Raw genomic sequence first — 21,643 nt, 5'->3', positions numbered from 1 at the left:
TCCTGATATATTAAGTAGTAATTAGATACTCCACTTCTGAGGCTATTTTCAGGAAAAACAAACAAACAAACAAACAACAAAACAAAACCCCCCAAAAACCAGTAAATTCAGCTCCTTGGATACGATATTTTATTTTTTAAAAAAATCTATTATTTATACATTATGCCAACTTTTAAAGTAGGTTATTTCTTGCTTACCTCTAGTTTCAAAGTTCTTGAAATATGTGACCACAGATGTGGTGATATGTCTTGCTACCAAATGAATTTCCTTTGAACCCAGCTCATGATCAGCAAAAGCGATGACTTTAACTTCCTTCAGACTCTTTCTTCTTGGGTATCTCTGACTTTCCCATTTTTGCAATAAAGAAAAATCTCCCCAGCTGGCTTCAGCTCTTTTTTCTTCTTCTTCCGGTAGATAGCTGACTTTTTTGTCCCACGTTCTAAGCAAACTCTTCTCCTCATTCTTTTGCCCTTCAGATATTACAGACAAAGGGTTTTGATTTGATATGAAAATTGGTTTCATTGTTTCCATGTTTTTTTCATTAATGTGTGGTTGACTTGGAAAGCCAGAACTCGACAGCACAGTATTGACAATATTTTCTGCAGCTAAACATATTTTGAGTGGAGAAACATTGGTCTGAATTTGGTTTGGCTCAACTGGTTTGAGAGTTTCATAGTGAAACACTCTTGGGTTTTCACCTTTTCCTATTTCTATGAACGACATGACTTGCTTTAATGCTGTCTCTGTGGACTCATTTGCTTTCTTAAACAGTCTTTGTAAGACACTGGCTTCAGGGAGAGAGCTACTTCCTCGCACGGTTTGGTCAAAATGGCCAAAGTCTGAGTCCCTTGCGCTGTAGTCTTGTACCTTGTTTTTAAAGCACGACACTGTATTTTCTGAATCAAGCCTTTCCATTGGCTCTGAGCCTTTAATTGTATCTTCTATAGACGCTCTGGCATATGAGGGTAAGTTTGACGAAGCCCTGTACTTTCTTTTCATATTTTCCTCTGAATGACACACGACACCAGGTATGATTTGCAAAGGATTATCCCCAAAACGAACTTCCTTCAACTTCGATGTGGGCATTTTCACATTAGTTGCTAACTCAACCTGGTTAGCAACATAGCTATTTTCTGCTCCTTGGTACCACCTTTCCTTCGGAAGATTATTGATATGAGTACACTGGTCCATCAGTGTGCCAATGATCTCACTTGCTATGACGGTCTCTTTCAATGTGCTAATGGAAGATGGTTCCACTTGACTTATTTCTTTGTCTAGCTTGTTCTTAATTGTACTGAGCATGTCACTGACAATATTAATAGCATATGTAAGTAATTCTGAATGGAACGAGTGGAGCTGTAGAAGGGTGTCCTGTATGTTTTCCTTGGAAGCAATAGTACTTGAACTGGGTTCATCAGAAAACTTTTTAAGCGGTTGCAGTTTTGGCAACATCTTTTTGCTTAATAGGCTCTGTTGGGCAGGAAAAAAGTTCTCTATAGGCATTTTCACTATTTCAGAAAACTCATATTTAGAGATATATTTAAACTGCAAGTCGACAAAGGACTCCAAAATGTTTAAAACCCTTTCTACAATGTCTCGGACAATTTGGTTGCTGGAGCCCAAAGAAATCTGGTCTATTGTCTTTGTGTTATATACTGGCGCACTGCTGAGGATGTCCTTGATGGGCAAATCGTGTTTACTTCTGGTACGACTGTATTCTTTCCTACTTGCTAGAGTTTCTTTGCTATCTGGGGGCGACACCTGGGACAAAAAACACAGCTGTAATTTTTCAAACAGCATTTCTACAATTTCCCTTCCAAATATATTAATTTGCGCTTTGGTATCTTCAAGTCTAGTAGAAGTTCCTTTAAAATGACTATAGCACCTGCTTTCACAATCCTCAAGTTGCGGCAAACTTAAAAGCGAGAGGGAATGTTCTAATTCTTTTGCTTTTATTGGAATTTCAGTCAAGACGTTTTCAGCTATCATCATTAGCTTATACTTTTCATTTTCCATGTCATTTGATTCCGCTTGCCATTTGTCAAACATTTTTTTAAATATACCTTCTTTGGGAAAAATCTGTTCTAGCTGTGAAGAAACATTTTCCAAGTAAAAACACGCCTGTGGTTTGGCAAGGTACTCCGCATCTAAATGCCCTTGTGAAAGTTTGAGGTGGTCCACGTGTGAGAACTTGATTGGATGAGCCAAATCGTGGTTACTTGTAGCATATAATTCTTGCAAAACCATAGTAACTGTTTCATTGGCTGCCATGATTTGGTCCGACGGTAAAGCTTCAACATTCATCATTGTTCTGGTTTGCTTCACCTTCTCAAATGCTTTCATAATTGTTTCCAGGATGGTACTTATTATATCCTTGGCGTACATTTTTAGTTCCGAGGTAGGCAGTTTCATGTCCAGTAAGTTTTTGGCATCTCCTGCTGATAGGGAGTGCGACAGCTTAGTGGAGGTCTTGGACTGGCTGTCTCTTGGGGTCTTCTCTCTAGCACCCAACCTGGTCTTGCCTTTGACCTTAGTACCACCAGGTCCTAGGTGTGATTTCGTTCTAAATTTAGACAAAGGAGTAACTTTTGGTCTTGCTTTTAAACCCGTTTTAAAATCTGGTTTAGGGCTGCCCTTAAAGCTCACTTTAGAACTGTGTAGCTTTACAGGTTGCAACTCATCAGAACAACTTTCAGGGGACAAAGTCTCTTCTAGATGAATTGAGGCAAAATTTATGATCTTATTAAGAACCATTTGGACTAAATCCTTCCCCACTTGCGACGGGGAGTACTGCAAACATTTGTTTTCTAATAGAGAGACATTTTGACTGTCTGCATAAGAATAAACCTGTGGTATCACATATCTGGTGGCGTTACTTCCTTTTCCTGTTTGTTTGGTTTCTTTGGCGCATGCCACTTTCTTAGACAACGTATCGTTGTTGTCAGGTGCTCCTACTTGTCTGTTACTTTTGTTTAATGAGATAACAACTATAGAGTACATTTTCCCAAAAACACTTTCAACCACGTCATTTGCTGTGCTGCTAATCTGTGACTGGAAGAGGTTTTTCTGTGTTATGCCTGATGTTCTAATTTTAGAATTAGATACTAAGTGGGGGATTTCATTAAATGGAGACAAATGGCCAATGATTTCCATTATTCTTTGATGCACTTGAGTTAAAACGTCTTCCACTGCACTGAGTAATACTGTCTTTTCTTTTTGCTTTGATTCTCCATTTCTCATAAATATTTCTTCCAAAACAGTTCCCTGGCTTTCTTTTTCCAATGTCATTTGGTTTTGTTCCAACGGATATATTGAAACCCGAGGTAGTTTGTCTTTCTCCTGCTCTCTTTGTCCCAGCCATATTTCATTTGGTACAGTTAGTGGTGAAAACGACTTAGGATTGTCTTTTGAGTAAACACTGATTTCCTTAGCAGATCTTTTGTCATATAAATTCTCTAAGATACTGTTGACAATTCCACTCACGAGGATATTTTCTTGGAATGAAATGTTGTTTGGGTATGAATACATCTTTTGAATTTCTAAGTCTAGGTCGCTTTTAATAAGTCTCAATATGGCACTGGTAATGATGTCAGCATATTTCTTAAGACAACCTTGTGGTAGATGAATTGTGGACCGAAGACTTTCTCTGTAACTTGCAAAAGTGGAATCTGTGAGCTCGAGGCCAAGGATAGTTTTAGTGGATACTTTAAGGACGTTCACATTTGATTCAGTTTGGCTTGATTCATGACAGGCGCTATCGTCTCGTTTATAATTTTCCAGTTCTAGGCCAGCAATGGACTCTTCGTTAGCCTGGAAAGCAACAGTAATTAACGAGTCTATTCTTTCTGTGGCAAAAGCTTCTAACCGATTGAAAACAGTTTTAGTAATGAAGTTAGCATTTTCCTCACTCGGGTCAGGAGCAGATTTCTTGGCATCTTCTTTCTCTACTGCAGTTATCTGACAATCATCAGCATAAGTGGATTTCAGACTTCCTGAGGGTGGCAAATACTCTGTTTTTCTTTCATTTGTTGACCCCATAAGAGGAGGCTGTTGACACTCGGCTTGTGAAAATATGTCACAGAAGTTCAGGGGCAGTCTTGCAGAAGTAGGATTCTTTGCATTTATGCTGAGTAGGACAGCGGAGCTGAGATTATGAAGAACAATATTGACCATGTCATTAGATACCAAAATGACATCCGATTTGGGAACTGAAAGTCTTGGAATAATCTTATTCGCCTCCTCAGTGACCGTTTCAGAATTTGCTCCGGAATGTTTCCCAGCTGTGCTACACTTCAGAGTGGCTGTGGCACATGAGAGATGATTTTGATACAAGGTTTTTTCATAAATATCACATAAGATGCCTTCAATGATATCTTGTATTTGAAACTGAAGTACTTTCCTATATTCGGTCTTATTAAACAGCTTTTCAATGATTCCTTCTTGTTGACCTGAATTGCTCTCTTCCTCGGAATTGTTTTTACCACACTTGCCTTTAGATGATACAATATCTAACACTGTGTTAACAACGTGACTCGCAACGCTCTCAGAAACCACAATGTTATGAGTTAAGAAGGGACTTTCCCTTTCTTTATCTAACTCATGTTTGATGCCTTGTAAAATTTTTCTAGCCACCTCTGTTGCATATGTATTTAATTTATTTAGAGGGAGTTGACACACTGAGTTGGTCTCTTCTGATGTAATATGATCCACTGAGCAAGTGGACAGTTGATCACCAGAATACAAATCTTTGGCTGATAATGCCTTGCTTAATGCACTTTTATCCTGAGTAGGGAAAGCCATTGGAACTGTGAAGTTGATTTGGGGACAAAAGAGGGATCTTACTTTGGAAGTAGCAAAAGTCTCTAAGTTTGTCAATATTGCCTGCACAATATCTTCAACTATGTTTACTTTGGCCTGTTTGTCATCATTGAGTCTGGACGTAAGAGTACACGGGTTCTTATCTAGCACGCTAACAGAGGACTTCCCTCCGTGGGTGTGTTCATGTAAAGAAACATTGGCTCTAAAGGTGATGGTTTTATACCTATTTTCACTTGCATTTCTTTCCAGCATGGCGGCTGAGAAAAGTTTATGAAATACAGTTCTAACAACATCGTCTGCCACTATGATTACGTCTGCTTCAGACACTATAGGACCCATCATTTTATCTATAAACTGAACAGATGTTTGAGGAATCGGCTCATCAACATCGTGAGCGGTGCTCCTTAAATGACAATGGGAGAGAGAAAGCACATTTAATTGACTGACCAAAGCGTTTTGAAAAATTTCATTCAAAATATTTCTTATAATGGGGACAATTGGAGATTTCTGTGGGTCTTTGAGTTTCACTTGAATTTTGCTTAAGGTTCTTTCTAGAACCCATTGTTTAAGAGAATCTGATTTATCTTCTTCTCTTACTAGTGTTCTCTCCCCAGTGAATTCTTTCTTTGTACAGGAGGCATCTTCTAGAAATGAATCTGATTCAGCTCCTCCAGGAAGCGAATTTCCATAGGTTGGCTGGTATCGATAAGTTTCAGTGCCTCCCTCTTCAGATTCAGTCTCATTGAACATATCCGAGGATACTGCATCTAAAATTAAATTGACTATATTCTTAAGCATTTGTTTCTCGGGTGTTGGGGTATTTACACTTGTCTTCAAATCTAATGAGTTCACATTCAGTTCCATTTGAATAGCTTTCAAAATAGTACTAGAGATCCTCTTTGCATTCGTGTATAAAGCAGACTGCAGCAGTTCCTCATGTGTGTCTGTGAAAATACTGGGACTTTCCCATTCCAAGGCTCTCTTACCGCTTTCTTCATTTCCATCATTAAGAGACCCCAGAGTTTCTAAATTTCCATTAGCAAACCCTTCCAGTTTAGCAAAAACCATATTAAGAATATCTAAAGCTATAGCTTTCAGTTCATTGGGAGGTGTTTCTTTTGTGCTTCCTGTTTTGGAAGACGCAGGCGTGATAGTTTTTGCTTTGCTTTTTGTCACCTGTTTAGGACCCTCCTGAATCATCCTGGAAATTATGCCGGAGATTATGTCAGTGCATTTGGCCATTTCCTCAATAATCGAAGCAAATGATAGGTTGTCGATATCAAGAGACTCTGAGACAGCTTTAAATCCAGAACTTGCAAAGCTGGTATCCGTATCAACACTACATAATTTTGCAAGGATGTATTCCAAAATTGTTTTGGAAATGTGCTGAATATTGGACTTTAACGTAGCAGCCATTTGGGAATTTTCATTCTTTTCTCCGTTTGGTTTACTACAAGGTGGCTGATGCTGAGAATGGGTTGCTATGAGCGTACATAACATTTCATATAGTGCTTCCCCAATGCTGTCTAACACTTGCAATCTAGCATTGTCTTTGGGATCTTTTCCATTTACAACACTATGGAGAGCGCATGGAGTAGCCAAAAATCTGTGAAAAGATTTTTGATCCTGCCTACTTGGCAAAACATCTTGTTTATCAATAATGTCAGATCCATATGAAGTTGCAGGCTTTGGCTTCTCTGCAGGAAGTGATATACTGCTTTGGTCACAATGTCCACTTGATAACATTTCATAAATACAAGTTAATAATGGAGATTCCATAATGTCATCACTGAGATTTGAGACAAGAGATTCCAATTTATCAGTGCCAGCAAGAAGTCCTTTACCTGTTAGGGATTTGGCAGGGTCCAGTTCCCTATGATTTAGGCTTCTCTTATTGAGTTCTAGTTCATTCTGGATAGCACGCAAAACAATGTTTACCACTTTAGTTGTGTAACCACTAAGTTGAGATTTTAATGATGTTTGCTCCACAACTGAAGGTTTGAAGCCCATTTGTAATTTTTGACAAATGAATAACTTCAGCCTTTTACAAATTGTATTGATGATCTTATCAGTAACGTCACCTACAGGTTGAGGTTCACTTTTTTCAGATTTTAACGGAGAAGGCTTTGCAGGATCTACATTGACTGAAGATAAATATTTCACTTTCTTTTCACTGTCAAACCATATTTTTAGTGGCTTTTTATTTGGTGCTCCTTCGACCGTGTGTGGAGTATCAGAACTACCTAGAGATGTTTGAACTGATGATGAAATGGAACCTTTGGTGGTATTGAGAATGCACCTTGAAGCCTTTTGGAGTATATTTAGCACAGCATCTGTTATTTCTTGAGCCACCGCACTAATTTCTGACACAGAGATCATCTGGTCCGTCCGTTCTTGATGCGACAGACCTTGAGATTTTTCTGAAACAAGAACTGAGGCTTCTTGGCCAGTTTTACTGTCTAAGTGGCCAGGAACAGAAGCTAGGTCCTTGAGCATTTCTGTTAAAATACTTTTAACTATGTTTTCTGAAGCCTTTTGTATGTGATGCTTTTCATCTTGGCTGAAAATCAACATGTCCCTATTCAAACAGGGTTCTTCCTTTAGAATTTCTTTATCATTAAAAGATGGTAGCTCAGTCTTTAATCCCCTCTCACAAAATTCGACTTTGCTTCTTCCAGAAGCAGCCTTTGTAGGTGGTTTGCTATTTTTTTTATATTCAAAACAGGTGTTGCCTTTTGTAAACTGATTCTCAGGAATTTGTGCCTGTGATTTTGGCTTTTCATCTCTGAAAGATGAATCGAGTACATTTTTCACAATTTTGTCGATTTCTTCATTATCATCTTCAGAATAAAGGACCATGCCAGGAACATTAATAGGTGGAAAGGATCTTTTAGACCTAGGACCGTTAGATAATCTCGTGCCAGTGAGTCTGTACTTTTCTTCAGTGTCAGAAGGATTTTGTAGTCTAGAGTGCCTACATTTTGGGGCATCTGCCTTTACTGGCTCCTGATGTAGCTGAGTGAAGGCGTCATCGAGAAGCTGAAGGACGACTATGGTTTCTTCAGATGCAATAAGCCTCTCGTTATTAAGTTCGGTTTGTACAAATCCTAGTATAGTACTGATTGCTTCCTCTATATATCCAACCAAAGAGGACTGAGAAAAAATATTTGATATTAAATCTTGTATCTGATCTTTAACCATTAAAGTAGCTGCATCAGGTTCGGGACTAGGTTTCTTTTTGCTGGCTCTTTTGAGGGACGTGCATGTTGGGTCTGTCATAGGTTGCTGATCAGAAAGTCTGGTTGTATCTTCAAGACGAGGAAGTTCATTTTGCTTACAAGATGCAAGAGCCATCAGCTTTTCTAAAATGGCATGTACCATATCCTCAGCAATATCACACATGGGCTCCAAATTGTAAGGCAGTGAAGCTTTTAAAGATTTTGCATTCGATGGACTGAGATATTCTCTACTGAGTGGTAAACCTGGTTTAATGTCAACTGACAGATCTTCTGGGGAAAATATCTCAACACATTTTTTCTCAACTGCAGACTGTAGCTTCTCAAGCATATTCTCTACAATCTCGGAGGCTGCTGAGCAGATATCAATATTGGAAAGCAAGTCTTCTTTTTCCGGTTCACTTTGGTCAACAAAAACTTCAGCAGTAACAGAAGAAAGAGAAGGAATGGCCTGTGTTAAATCAGACATTATTTCTTGAAAAATACTTTCTAAAATCAATTCAGTTTCCCCTTTTAAGTGACATTTAAAGTTAACAAAAACATTCTTTAAATTCTTCATTTCATTCGTGGCTTTTGCTTTTTGATCAGGAAACAGTGGACTCTCTAAGCCATCTGTTTCAGTGGTGGCGTCCTTAGATATTTTGGTGCATCTTTCAAATGATGTCAGGAGGTGACTATCAGATTTACAAGTTCTGACCTTAGGATATGCATATATCATACTGGTTTTATTATATTTGAGTTCAGATGTTATAGATTGTCCTTCCACGTCATATGTTTTACCCACAATTGTTCTTTCCACGTGAGCAGACGGTGGTTTTAAGGGTGTGGTTGGTCGCCTTACTGATATGTCAACTGCAAATGCACAGGGCTCTCTATGAAATGTTTGAGTTGTGGCAGATGTGTAGCTTCCATATGTAAACTCTTCACTGCATGTGCTGCAGAAACTTGAGCTGTCTGAAGAGAGGATGGAGTCCTCAGACACTGGATACACCTTATTTCGCAATCTTTCTTCATACTTTGTGATGGCTGGGTATAATATACTGGTCACTGTAGCTACAACCCAGGTCATTATATTCTGAATTATACTATTCAGTTCTTCAGAGGTTACCTGGAGAAGAGGCAAGCAGGAATGAAGAAGAATCATGTAACATTCTTACATTATTCTGGAACAGAGGGTAACATTTAATTTTTTATATCAGATGGTGCCTCGCTGGGTACTCTCATGGTTATAAAGAGAACATAGTGAGGAATTTACTTAGAATTTCAGATTGCTTTCAAGTTGGTTTACTCTGTACAGGAGTAAAATATTTTTTATAGGTTTCCATTTGATCCATATTTCCTCCAAGTCTTTTTGTTTTTCCCCAACATTTGTTGCTGGGATAAATTACTTTTTGGTAAAAATAGAAAAAAAAAATCACCAAATTGCTGGCTAGCCACATAACATGCAAGAAGAAATGGTGTCTACAATCCAACAATATTATTTAATAATAAGCCAGATTATTTAGAACAAAGTGTTTCTCAAAACAGATGTCGTCAAAACATTTGGGTGTCTTCAGAGGCATCTGTCTAGCTAAGATGTAAGAGTGAAAAATAAGCCATCGCTCTCTCCCAATCCCTGCTGCAGAGATGAACCTATGATTTGCATATATGAAAATGAGTACAGCTAACTGTTAACAATTTTCTGATAGGCACAAAAATGTTAATCCTAGAGACTGACTGGTTTTGTACTCAATAAAAGAGTATCAGTGCAAACTGTTTTAGACAGGAAGGCTGAGAAAAGATGGTATAATGAAGGAACAAATTAGTTAAGATAGAAAAAAAAGGGTCCCACTAGGCTGGGGTCTGAAAGAGTTAGGAGAAGAACAAGGTTAGGGAAATTGGATTCCTCATTTTGATCCAGAAATGGACGCCTGGGGACCAGATTTGGGAAACCATTTTCCTAGTAAGTCAATGGTGACGTCACAGCTTAAACTGGACCAAAAGTGGAAAGAAAATGCATCTGCAGCATTTCTGTAAGCCACCTCTTATTTACTGCAAATAAATTTTGGGTTTGCAAAAAAACCCTTTTACTGATAAGTGAGTAGTCTGTTTTTAAATTATTTCTCTTAAGACATAAAGGCTGTAGATATCAGTAATTGGCAGCAAAGCCTGGAAGGCCAGTATGTAGGCACCAAGTTAAACAATATGATCCCCATAATGGAGCTTGTTCATGCCCAGAATATGACCTTAGGTTAGCATGGAAATATTCACATTTCAGATCAACATTCAAAGAAAATTTAACACCTCTGCAACACACTCTTTCCCGACACATTTGAGAGTGTTTGGAAGCACCTTAGGAAAAGCAATTCAATCTTGCTCTTATCCAGGAGTCTCCTAATGTACTTTTTTTCCCCTTTATTGTACAATGGCTACTGCTTTGAAAACAGATTTTGGATGACGGCCTATGTTGTAAAATACTTGTTTTATATAATGACATCCTAAATCAAACATTTTTAAAATGAAATCTAAATTTTTACAGAGAAAGTAGTTGTTCTAATGCACTACAGCACATATAAACTAAGACATTCAGTATATATTATTTTTCTGATTACCACAGATACTAAAAAAAAACCCTGCATTGTTATTCTTAGGCTAAGTGTGAGAAAGAGTTTCCAACTTTGACATATGAAAAAGAGATATTCCAAAAATTTTCCACTTAGTGAAATATAGTAATTAGAACCTAGTTTTTAGTTGTTTTCCACTTTAAAATTAGACTGAGAAATATTCTCTTGAAGCAAAGCTTTTATATTTGCTACACATCCTATGACTTGAGTGTCCGTGTGAAAAAGTATGTCAGAGAATGTGTTGTTCTCCAACATCTTTGTCTTTCCTGACTGGTTTGACTAGTTCCAGGCCTGGGCTTTGTAAATTGCACCATCTTATCTGCTTGTTCCAAGACTCAGCTCATAGGTGACCAGGTACTTTTATATGTGACGTTCTTAGGTGACCAGGGCACTTCTCACTAAAATGGCTAGAGCCAGACCCAGGCATCCCAAGCTCACCAGCCCAGGCTGCAAAGCCATGTCACCTAGTGGCTTCCCATGATAAAATGGGCTTGTGGGATTTCGTGCTGCTGTGACGGCTAGGTTCTTTAATGTCATTCTGCACACTTCTATCTATACCTGTGAGACTCTTCCTGACGGGCCAACGTTATCTTTTGATAAGAACTTTAGATCACTGCAAAATTTAAGAATTAACTGAAAGTTAGCTTTAAGGGGGAAAAAAAAGGCAAATATAAAAGACTAATATCAATAGATGATTACTCATTATTCAATTCACAGTTTCTTTCCTGTTATGCCACATTAGAAAGTACTAAAAGTATGTTGCTTTATCAATAGATTTTATGGTACATACTTTCTCTTGCAAGCAATTTTCTAGGAGGCTCTGGTCTCTGTAAAGTCAAGAAAGATTGAGCATTTAGTTATTACCTACGGGCAAGAAGTTATATAACTTTTCTCAAAATTTCTAATCATTGAATCATCTGTTTCTTCTCTTTTATCTGAGAGTTTTTCTACAGAAATCCAAAAGGAAGAATAAACTTATTTTTTTTTTCCAATCTTCCCCCTCTCCATAATTTATCCTGCTTCTTTGGTACTCACATACTTTATTGCTTGGGGGATGGAATTGTAGCTGCTGCATACAAAATATATCTATCTGAAAATCCTACTTCTAAGCCACCTTCGCCATGCCTGCTTTGTGGTTCTCTGGAGGAGGACACAGAATTGGAGGAGGATGGTGGGCTAGTCCTTTCCGTTTTCTAAAAAGCACCATGAGGAAAGGTATTTGACCAGAGTTTTCTGATAATCGTTACTTACCCTTTTAAACCTCATAGCCCCACCTACACTTTCATCAAACAGCAGGAAGGGAATATGTGAATGATTTTTCAATATGGGTTAAAATAAGAGGTTCCTAGTCATATGCAATACCAATTTGGATGTAGACCTTTTATATGTATGAACATATTCTATCGTGTGTTCTAATGGGATTGTCAACACACACTAATGAAATTAAAAGTATAGTTTCTGAATTGTAACAAATAAAATAATGAAGATTTTAGAAAAAAAAACAAATATTTGTTGTTTTAATAAACAAATTTGTTTTATTGTTTTAATAAAAAACAATATTATTGTTTTATTAACAATAAAACCAGATCAAAGACCACGTGATGCTTCTATAAGTTTTGACTTTGGCTCTTTGCATATGATCAGATATCTGAACTCTCATATATTTTAACATAGGCCCTCTTCCCAGTTTCTTAAAAGAAAATTGACATTCTTTTTCATTGTTGTAGGTCTGTAATATACATTAAAACAATCAAAGTCTTTCCCAAAGTCTAAAATTCAGTCATGAGAAACAGCAAGACTGAGAATTACATCCTAAATCTTGGCAGAAACAACAACAATGCCCCCCCCCCCCCCCACACACACACACACATACCGTCCCAAACCCCAAATTCACTGGTTTCAGCTCAGATATTAGGCTTGGTAGCAACAACTCATATTTAGATTAAAACCTTTTTGTAGTATGGAACTGGGAACATGAAAGCTGATATCAGTGACATGTTTTCTGTCTTTTGGCCTTTATTTTTCTAGGATCTGCTTTCTCAGGTCAACCTAAGCATAGTTTTCTTCTTGCAGACACTCAGCAACCTAATTCTCCCAGATTCATTCTTCTATTCTCTCTACATTATACTGTAGGTACCAAATGGAACTTGAGGAGTCCAACCTATTGATTGATAACTGTCCTCAAAAGGCTCTCTGCCCCAAAGACATGCATATAGGTCCAAACAGAGCAAAGACCAAAGAATAAAATTGACCAAATAACAGAAAGCTTTAATGAAGCCCACTTTGAACAACTGTAATAACCAGAAGAAGTATGAAAAAGGCAGAGCAAGGAGCTCTGAAAACTTACTACTCCATAGAAGCGGTGGGAAAACTGGCAAAATGTTTTAAAGATAATTTCATAGCAAACGTCTTTAGAGAATTCTTGTTTCAGTTTCTGAACTCTGAAAATTAACCATAGGACTTTCAGCTTTTCAAAGAACGTTTATCCAAGAAAAATGGTTGATCTAAGTAAAAAGAGTGAGCTTTGTGAAATTTTCACTTGCCCTATTTCTGTCCTTTTTCTCCAGCTCCATGGTATCCTTGAAAAACACCACCTTCATATCATGGCTTTGTTCATTGTGGTATCTGCCTACCATTTAGCATTCTGTTTTGAACATGGGAGTTTCTCAATAACATTTGATAAATTCCCATTTACAGCCTTTTGGATCTAGGCCTACTCTCTAATACAGAATGGAGCCTTAATGCAGGTCACTAATGGACTTCTAGAACTGATTCCTGGTTTCTTGCCTTCAATTTTTCTTATATATTTGTCAGAGTTGTCTCTCATACATGCTAATATGACCATTATATTCCCCATCCACACCATCAGAGTGCCACCTAATAAATAAACTACAAATTCCTGACCACAGTCTGCATAGCTGCAGACTTATTGCCTCCTTCACTCTATTACTCCTTATGTCTCCCTTCTTACTAACGTGAACGTACTTATTATCTAAGTGCAGTACACAATTATGGCAACTCTGTTTACCCCCACTGTTATGGCATTTGCTTTGTGTTCATTCTCTTAATCCTGAATTTCCATTTATTATTTTATAAACCTTCCTGTATGCCTTTTGTATTAACACTAGAGAAAAATAGAACTAAGCAATAAAAGAAGGGAAGATGAGGTGGACAGTAGATCAAATGTGATGATTCTACAATAAAGTCTTATGAAATTTTGATTTAAATCAGAACAAGAGGACTGTGATATGCATATGACGAGAAGAGTCAGACCAGAAAGGATTGTTAGTTCTGTTTTATTTGTACCCTGACCTGAGGTTACGCTGGGTACGTGCAACTAAAAGTTTTTACTACTGTCAATTTGGGAGGGACTGGGAAGAAACTCCAGGCCATGCGTAGAGTTAATCATCTTAGCTGAGCTAACATTTTTTTTTTTTTTTTTTTTAAAGATTCATTTATTTATTCATTCAGAGAGAGCGAGAGAGAGGCAGAGACACAGGCAGAGGGAGAAGCAGGCTCCATGCAGGAAGCCCGACGTGGGACTCGATCCCGGGTCTCCAGGATCACAACCCGGGCTGCAGGCGGTGCTAAACCGCTGCGCCACCAGGGCTACCCTGAGCTAACATTTTTAATGAAAGAGTAGCCAAAATATTTGCTAAGAGATTCAAATGATTTTGTAGTTCTGTTATCTTGGGTGGGGGCAAAATAAAGAGGCAAGAATTGAGACTTTATTATGAACCTCTTTTAACCTTTTTAATGAAGAGGCAAGTATATTTCCAATAAATAAAAATGTATTTATTCAATACATAAAATAAAAATGGTCATTATGTGCACATGATTGTCATTCCTCCACTTTGTACTATTGCTTTAAACTGAACTTGTCAGTTTTCTTCTTTCTGCATCTATTACAGCGCTACATATCCTGTGCACTCTCAGTAAGTCAGTCAAACTGACATCCATCAATCCTAAATCAAGATTCTTCCTCCAAGGAAGTTCGACCTGAATATTTTGATACCCTTTGCCACCATACATCACTTAACGTTGCTCTATCATATTGTTAGAGATTTGGGGTTTCTAAAGTATATCCTGGACATTATTTTTTAAATTACCTTTTTAGAAATTGATGATATTGGGTCTAAAATAGTAGTTTTTTTCCCTAGAGTTGGAAAAACCATTTATAACCACCAATAAAATAGTGGCTATTGAGTTTTGAGGAATGAAAATCCATCAGGACCCCCAAATTTCTTCTCCAGAGACTCGCAATTTCCATCATCAGAGGCCATTATTTGGGATTTTACTGTAAACGCCCTTTAGGACAAGAATAATTGGTTAAGCCATTAATATTTGTAGTAACCTAACATACCATCCTTGGGAAGCCAATAATCGCAAACGGCCTAAGAAATGGTAAATATTTCAAAGGAGATAAGAACAAAGTAACAAGGTCCAAAACTCAGAAATTTCCTGAAGAGGAAGGATTATGGCAGGATATACTTGAATGTCGTATGAAGACTCTGAAGTGAAGGGGGAAGTGTAGAAACACAGTGGGGATAAGGAGACAGAGAAGGAAGACAAAAAACATTCCCTTTGTCTGCTTTACAATTTAAGCTTAGTGCTGAGAGTTTGCAAAAGACAGAAGTTTCACTAAATCCAAGTAGAACTAGTAGAGGAGTCCATGTAATCATTTGCTTTTGAATAGCACTCATGTAATTATTAAAGTATTAATTTATAATTACACATTAATTTTCTTAGATACTTACATATTTGAGAAAACACGGGAAGGGAAAGTACCCTGAGCTGTGGCATGAACTGGAGGTCCTATTTATTAGAAAAAGAAAATTGTAATTAGTTTGTATTCTTCCCCCCAGCAACTTGTAAAATGGAAATTAATATCCTCTAGTAGATCTTTATTCTTTGGTACTGCACCTTGTTTAAAAGCCTCCAGAGATTCTCCACAATGAAGCCCAAATTCCTTAGGAAGGCATAAAATATACCATACAATCTGATGTTCTCACTTACCTCTGCAGTGTCTACTCTGGCTGGTCTCTATATATTCATATATATTCTATGGTTCAGAGATCCCGAATGACATAATTTGCTGAATATGTCATATTTTCCATGTGTCTGGGCCTTTGTTTTTGCCATTCCCTTTGTTGGGAGCACCCTATGACTTCTTTTTTAACCACTCGTCTTTTAGGCTTCAGTTTGTATTAATTCCACTAGAAACCTTTGCCAAAGTAAATAAATATCCTTCTGTAGTGAGCCTGAAGTATTCCACACATAGTTCTATTACAAAACTCATTACGTTATAACATGATTAAATGTTTACTCTTCTGTCTTCCTATGCCACAAATTTACCACTGTATCCTCAGCGCATAACACAGTAAGTATTCACTAACATTTGTTTGTTGAGTCCATTATTTAACATGTTCACCAAAATTTATTCATTGATTTGTCTGCCATTAATCTTCTCCTACTTGGGTATTACCTAACTTGCTCTGTATATAATCCAGCAAGATTCTATTACTGAGTTTTGTTAAATACTCTGGATTGAAGTGATAGAGGAAGTCTTTCTGTCCATCTCTACAGGCATACTGAATTGGTGTATGTCAATTATGCAAAAATGGACATGAATAAAAGTTTTAAACAAAAAGATTGTCCTAATTTCAGAAAGTAGTATTAGTGATTAGAACCAGTTCAAAGTCAAGTTTAGATGGTAACTCGTTTCTTCCAGTAAATGAGTAACCGGTAGGTTCTAGCGATGTGTATAAAAAGTCTTACTTAAATTGTGTGAACCTTTTTGAATTTGTTTTTGTAGATACTTTTTATGTGTGTGTTCAGTTTGGTAGAAGTAACTGGAATTAGGAGAGTACGGATCTCTGAGATATTAAGTGTGAAGACAATACTATTATAAAAACAAAATACAAAAAGTTTTCTGTTTCCATTAGTATGCTGGAGTAGATATTTGAAAAATTTGCTTAGAATTCTATATAAAATATTAAAACTATCCTTTTAAAAGCAGCTAAGCTTTGAAACACAATAAAAAAAAATCCTTGACAGTAAAAAGTCTGGAGTAACACAAATCTAAGCAAATTTTGAAGCTGATGCTTGCTCTATGAACATTGGCAATACCTGCAAACGAAATGGAGAATCAAAACTAAGTAAGAGCCTCTAAAAACATACTGGATGCTGGAGAGCTATACCTTTCATTGAAGAATTAAAAAAAAAAAAAAACTCATGCCACAGAGGTAGCAGCACACATAAACTATGTCTTGGCTTCAGCTGTGGATAGAGGAAGAAGAGGAAAAAATAAAAATATCTCTTAAGAGATAATCTGTGATTATGAATTCCTGTATGACTTTGAGGTTCAAATCTACTATATGGTCTTAAAACTCTAAGTGAGAATTTAAAATGAATCTGTATTTATACCTCTTCCAGATGCCTAGCAGAAGCATATGGACATTTTTAAAACTGGTGTATTGAGGTATAATTGATATTCAAAAAACTGTACATATTTAATGTGTTGAATTTGAGTTCTATAGAGCAATACATACTATACAAACATAGAATTCCCAAGGATACATTTCTATCAAAAATGAGCTCACATAAAACAATGATGCCCCTTACAAACACACACACACACACACACAAAGACAAATATGAAGAAACAAATCCCCATGACTGTTAGCAGCAAAACAAAACAAAACAAAATTAGAATTAGGCATTAATGATATCAGATATTAGAATTACCAAATAAGGAATATCTTATGAGTGCATTTATATATTTAAATATATAAAGAAGGGATTGGAGAACACAAGAATGGGACAAGAACTTGTCAAAAAAATCTAGTAAAATTTGAAAAATAACTTCAGAAATTATATATATATGTGTGTGTGTATATATATATGCATATATATAATTAATCAGTAAAATTTCAGAATGCATTGAATTGATAAAATAGTAGATTAGATAAACTGAAGAAAGATTTGGTGATTTGAAAGACAAATTTGAAGAAATTAACCAGAATGCAGCAGAGAAATGAAAAATCTAATTGTTAAAAGATGTAGAAGAAAAAACGGAGGTCTAACATATACGTAACTGGAATTTTAGAAGAAGATAATAAAGAAAGTGAGGAGAGGCAATACAGGAGAGAAAAATAGCTGAAACCTGTCCAGAACTGTTCATCATAGTAGTACTGCAGAAAAGCAAAAGTAAGACCTTAAAAGCAGACTGAAGTGTGTGTGGGTAGGGGAGAGGGAGAATCACTCACACAGGGATTATTAGAGAAAAAGTAGAACATTTAAGTAGAGCAATGTCTTTAAAGTACCAAGAAAAAAATAACTGCCCTTAAGAACTTATATACCCAGCCATAATTATGTCCTAGAACATGGTAAAATGGAACTTTATCAAATAAAATCTGACGATTTATTCCCAAAACACATTCACTGATGACATTTCTAAAGAATGGATTTACTTAGGGAAGAATGAAGGTGATTCTATAAAGTAGGAAATGCAAAAAGGAATGGTGAACAAAAAACTATTGGTAAACATGTACAAATATAAACAAAACCTGACTGTTCAAAAATCAGAACAATATTTAGCTGGTAAAAAATAATAAAAACTAAATTATTGGTTAAATATGATATGAGATGGTGGTTTAGAAGTTAATTATTTTAACTTTGACTTTTACTTTATACATTCCAGAATTCGGATAATTGTCAAAAGGAATATACACAGCATACAGTTTCTAAAACAGTAGAGAGAAAAATGGATTAAAAATAAGTTTAATATTCTGAAACAAAGCAAGAAAGGAGAAATTAAAGCAAAATATAAAAAAGCATAACAAAGCAAAAGCACCAATAAGGCAGTAAAAATCTAACGGTTTAATTAACATAACTGTAAATAGCTTAAATTCAGTTAAAAGCAAATTTCCAATACACAATAAAAATAAAACAAGATGCAGGGGTAGAGTGTTTACAAAAGCCACATCTATACATAAAAAGATTCAAGACTGAAAGCTGATGTAGCTATAATAGTATCAGAACTGAGTAAATAAAATAAATATATTGAACATTTGAACAACACAATTCAACGTCTTGATTGAATGGAAATATTTAGAACATGGCACCACCAAATTGGTAATATTTATTGTTTTCAACCACACAGAACATATAATAAATTAATCAGAACATATAATAAATTGATCATGTGTGCTAAGCCAATAAAGCAATTTTGTAGATATTTCAAAAATCTGCTACCTTAAAGGCTATGTTGTCAGTCCACAAAACAATTAAGTACCTTCCTTATCAAAACTCTTCTTTTCATTATTGGCTTTTCCAGTGATTGGGCGGTGAATTTGGGTTACATGACATTCTCATTTTATAGGTGGAAAAAAAAACAAAGAACGGAAGAACGGAAAATTAAATAACTTGGCCAGATGTAAATTTTTAGTTTTGGTGTGTGGATTCAACTTAAGTAATTGTGTCAGAATATATGTTCCTACTCATTATGCTGTACTGCCTTCCAATAATCTGACCCACATGCATAGGATATACGATAACTTTATGCCTGGAAGTTGGAAAATTCAGATAAGTAAATTTACAAGTAAAGTGTAAATTGTGAAAACAAAAAGAAACAAAATATGTAGTTTCACATCTAATTAGATATATGGTTTAAATTTTTTTCTCACTAAGAGAACCAGGACCAGGTTAAATATTTTGCTGGTGATTTGTACCAAACCTTCAAAGAATATTTAGCACCATACCAGGCATGAAGCAGGAGCTCAATAAATGTTAGTTGAAAAAATGAATTAAGAGATTACATAACTTACTCAATAGCTATTATTGATGTTTACCTGATTCACAGAGGTAGCTTGAGCTCTTGTTTAATCTTCCATTACAGTCAGCAGTTATCCCCTTCTGCATAATCCAAACAACAAACAAACATCCTCAAAGGATTTTTCTCCCCAGGATTTGAACATCAATAATTATTCTATATTTAAAATATAGAAACTTAAAATTTTGAGAACTCTTCTAAAATGTCAGTTTTTTTTTAAATGCACACATTTTGTGATGTTTATGTTATATTTATTTACAGTATTTAAAAGTTCACTGTTGTATCATGGGAGGTCCATAAGACCGCCCACACATTTGGTGATATGCTTAGGCTCATAGGACTCAGAATATAGTTGTACTCACATCTAAGATTTATTACAGTAAAAGGATACACTATAGGATAAAGAAGGGGAGAAAAGACACAGGCTGAGTCTGGAAAAATCTATGCACAATTTTTCTTATATTCATTCCCTACTGTGAGAGAACACATGAGTATGCTCTTTTCTCTAGCAGTTGAAAAAAATATATACAGTAGGGGATCCCTGGGTGGCTCAGCGGTTTGGCGCCTGCCTTTGGCCCAGGGAGCGATCCTGGAGTCCCGGGATCAAGTCCCACGTCATCGGGCTCCCGGCATGGAGCCTGCTTCTCCCTCCTCCTGTGTCTCTGCCTCCCTCTCTCTCTCTATGTCTATCATAAATGAATAAATAAATCTTTAAGAAAAAAAAATATATATATACAGTAGCATGTACAATGTTTATGTCCAGAGAAATCCATTAGAAACTCAGCACTCAAAGTTTTTATGGAAGGCTGGTCATGAGGACACCCTCTGCCTTAGTGCCTATCAAGATTCCAGCCTCCTAAAAAGAAATCAGATGTTCAGCAAAAATCACAGTATTTGCAATATAGTGCACCATCTATTCAGTGAGGGGACGTTCCATATCACTTGGGGACTGTTAGAAAAGCTAACTTCCCAGACACTAGCCAAGGGCAACCTTGAAAGCAGGCCCTTCTAAAGACAGCAGTCTCAAGCCTGCTACGTTAACTCTTTCCTACACAGCAGTACTCACTGGCATCCTAAAATTAACTTTCTGTAGAATGCACTGATTAGTAAGTTCATCAACTCAATGGACAAAAGAATGGATGCATTGTTATTAGTATTATTTTTAACAAAGCTACAATAGGAGAAAGGTTTAAGTAGAGCTGAAGCAGAGAAGACGTGTTGTTCTCTAGACTTGTTCCGGAACTCAACCTGCTGAGGGAGGTAAATCCATGAAATAGGCTTACTTTTCCCCCCTCAGATCTGAGAGCTGAACATAGGCCCCTAGAAATACATTTTCCGACAGTGATAGGCTGTGCACAACATGTCAGAAGCAGAGTGTAATACTTAGCATAAGAAATGTGTGGGAAATATCAGAAAGGGAGACAGAACATAAAGACTCCTGACTCTGGGAAACAAACTAGGGGTGGTGGAAGGGGAGGAGGGCGGGGGGTGGGGGTGACTGGGTGACGGGCACTGAGGGGGGCACTTGACGGGATGAGCACTGGGTGTTATTCTGTATGTTGGTAAATTGAACACCAATAAAAATTAATTTATTTAAAAAAAATAAAAAAAATGGCCATGCTATTTCTCATAATAAATTAGGACTTGGTGGACATTTAGTATTCACTTGAGATCCACATGGGTGGCGAATGTATTAACCATAAAAGGTCAGTAATAAAATTTAGATACTGTTTTTACAAGAGGTTTGTTTGTTTAGTAAAGGACATAGCTTTTGTAATCTGTTGGGCAATACGAGGATTTTAAATGTTGAAGTTTAAGAAATTTCTTTTATTGACTCTTAGCCTACGTAAAATGGATATCGATGTAGTAGAACACTGACCTGCAAAATGTTTACAATAAGGCTGCATGTCAGACAAGCATGTTGTGGTAAACATACGTCTTAGAAGTTATGCATAACAGAGTCTGTCAATTATCGTGTATTAGAAGAAACAGAAAATGATGCCACTTCCTACCGTATTCAAGTAGAATTCATTTGGAAAGAACCTAGCAAATTGCCATTTTCAAATCACGTGAACTCTGTAGCATAGTTAGACCAATTCATGCTGTGCTACTAATGGAATGGAATGATGTGGTTTTTGACTCCTGTCACAAAG

The 21,643-nt window shown here is 36.6% G+C and overlaps 1 protein-coding gene across 3 annotated transcripts in view; it reads right to left on the bottom strand.

Moving 5' to 3' along the window:
- The window catches only part of FSIP2 (fibrous sheath interacting protein 2), a 75,062-nt gene that overhangs the window by 28,121 nt on the left and 25,298 nt on the right, over nucleotides 1-21,643 (bottom strand). For all 3 annotated transcript variants that reach the window (XM_025460431.3, XM_035698177.2, XM_035698176.2), the window contains 4 exons: nucleotides 19,510-19,573; nucleotides 15,415-15,472; nucleotides 11,448-11,484; nucleotides 198-9,162 (listed from right to left, as the gene is read on the bottom strand). In XM_025460431.3, the coding sequence (XP_025316216.3) occupies nucleotides 198-9,162; nucleotides 11,448-11,484; nucleotides 15,415-15,472; nucleotides 19,510-19,573 (9,124 nt within the window). The remainder of the gene's footprint in view (nucleotides 1-197; nucleotides 9,163-11,447; nucleotides 11,485-15,414; nucleotides 15,473-19,509; nucleotides 19,574-21,643) is intronic.

This window comes from Canis lupus, chromosome 36, assembly GCF_003254725.2.
Source record: "Canis lupus dingo isolate Sandy chromosome 36, ASM325472v2, whole genome shotgun sequence".
Lineage (NCBI taxonomy): Eukaryota > Metazoa > Chordata > Mammalia > Carnivora > Canidae > Canis > Canis lupus.
The sequence above is the reverse complement of the archived record's forward strand: the minus strand, read 5'-3'. Positions and strand labels throughout refer to the sequence as shown.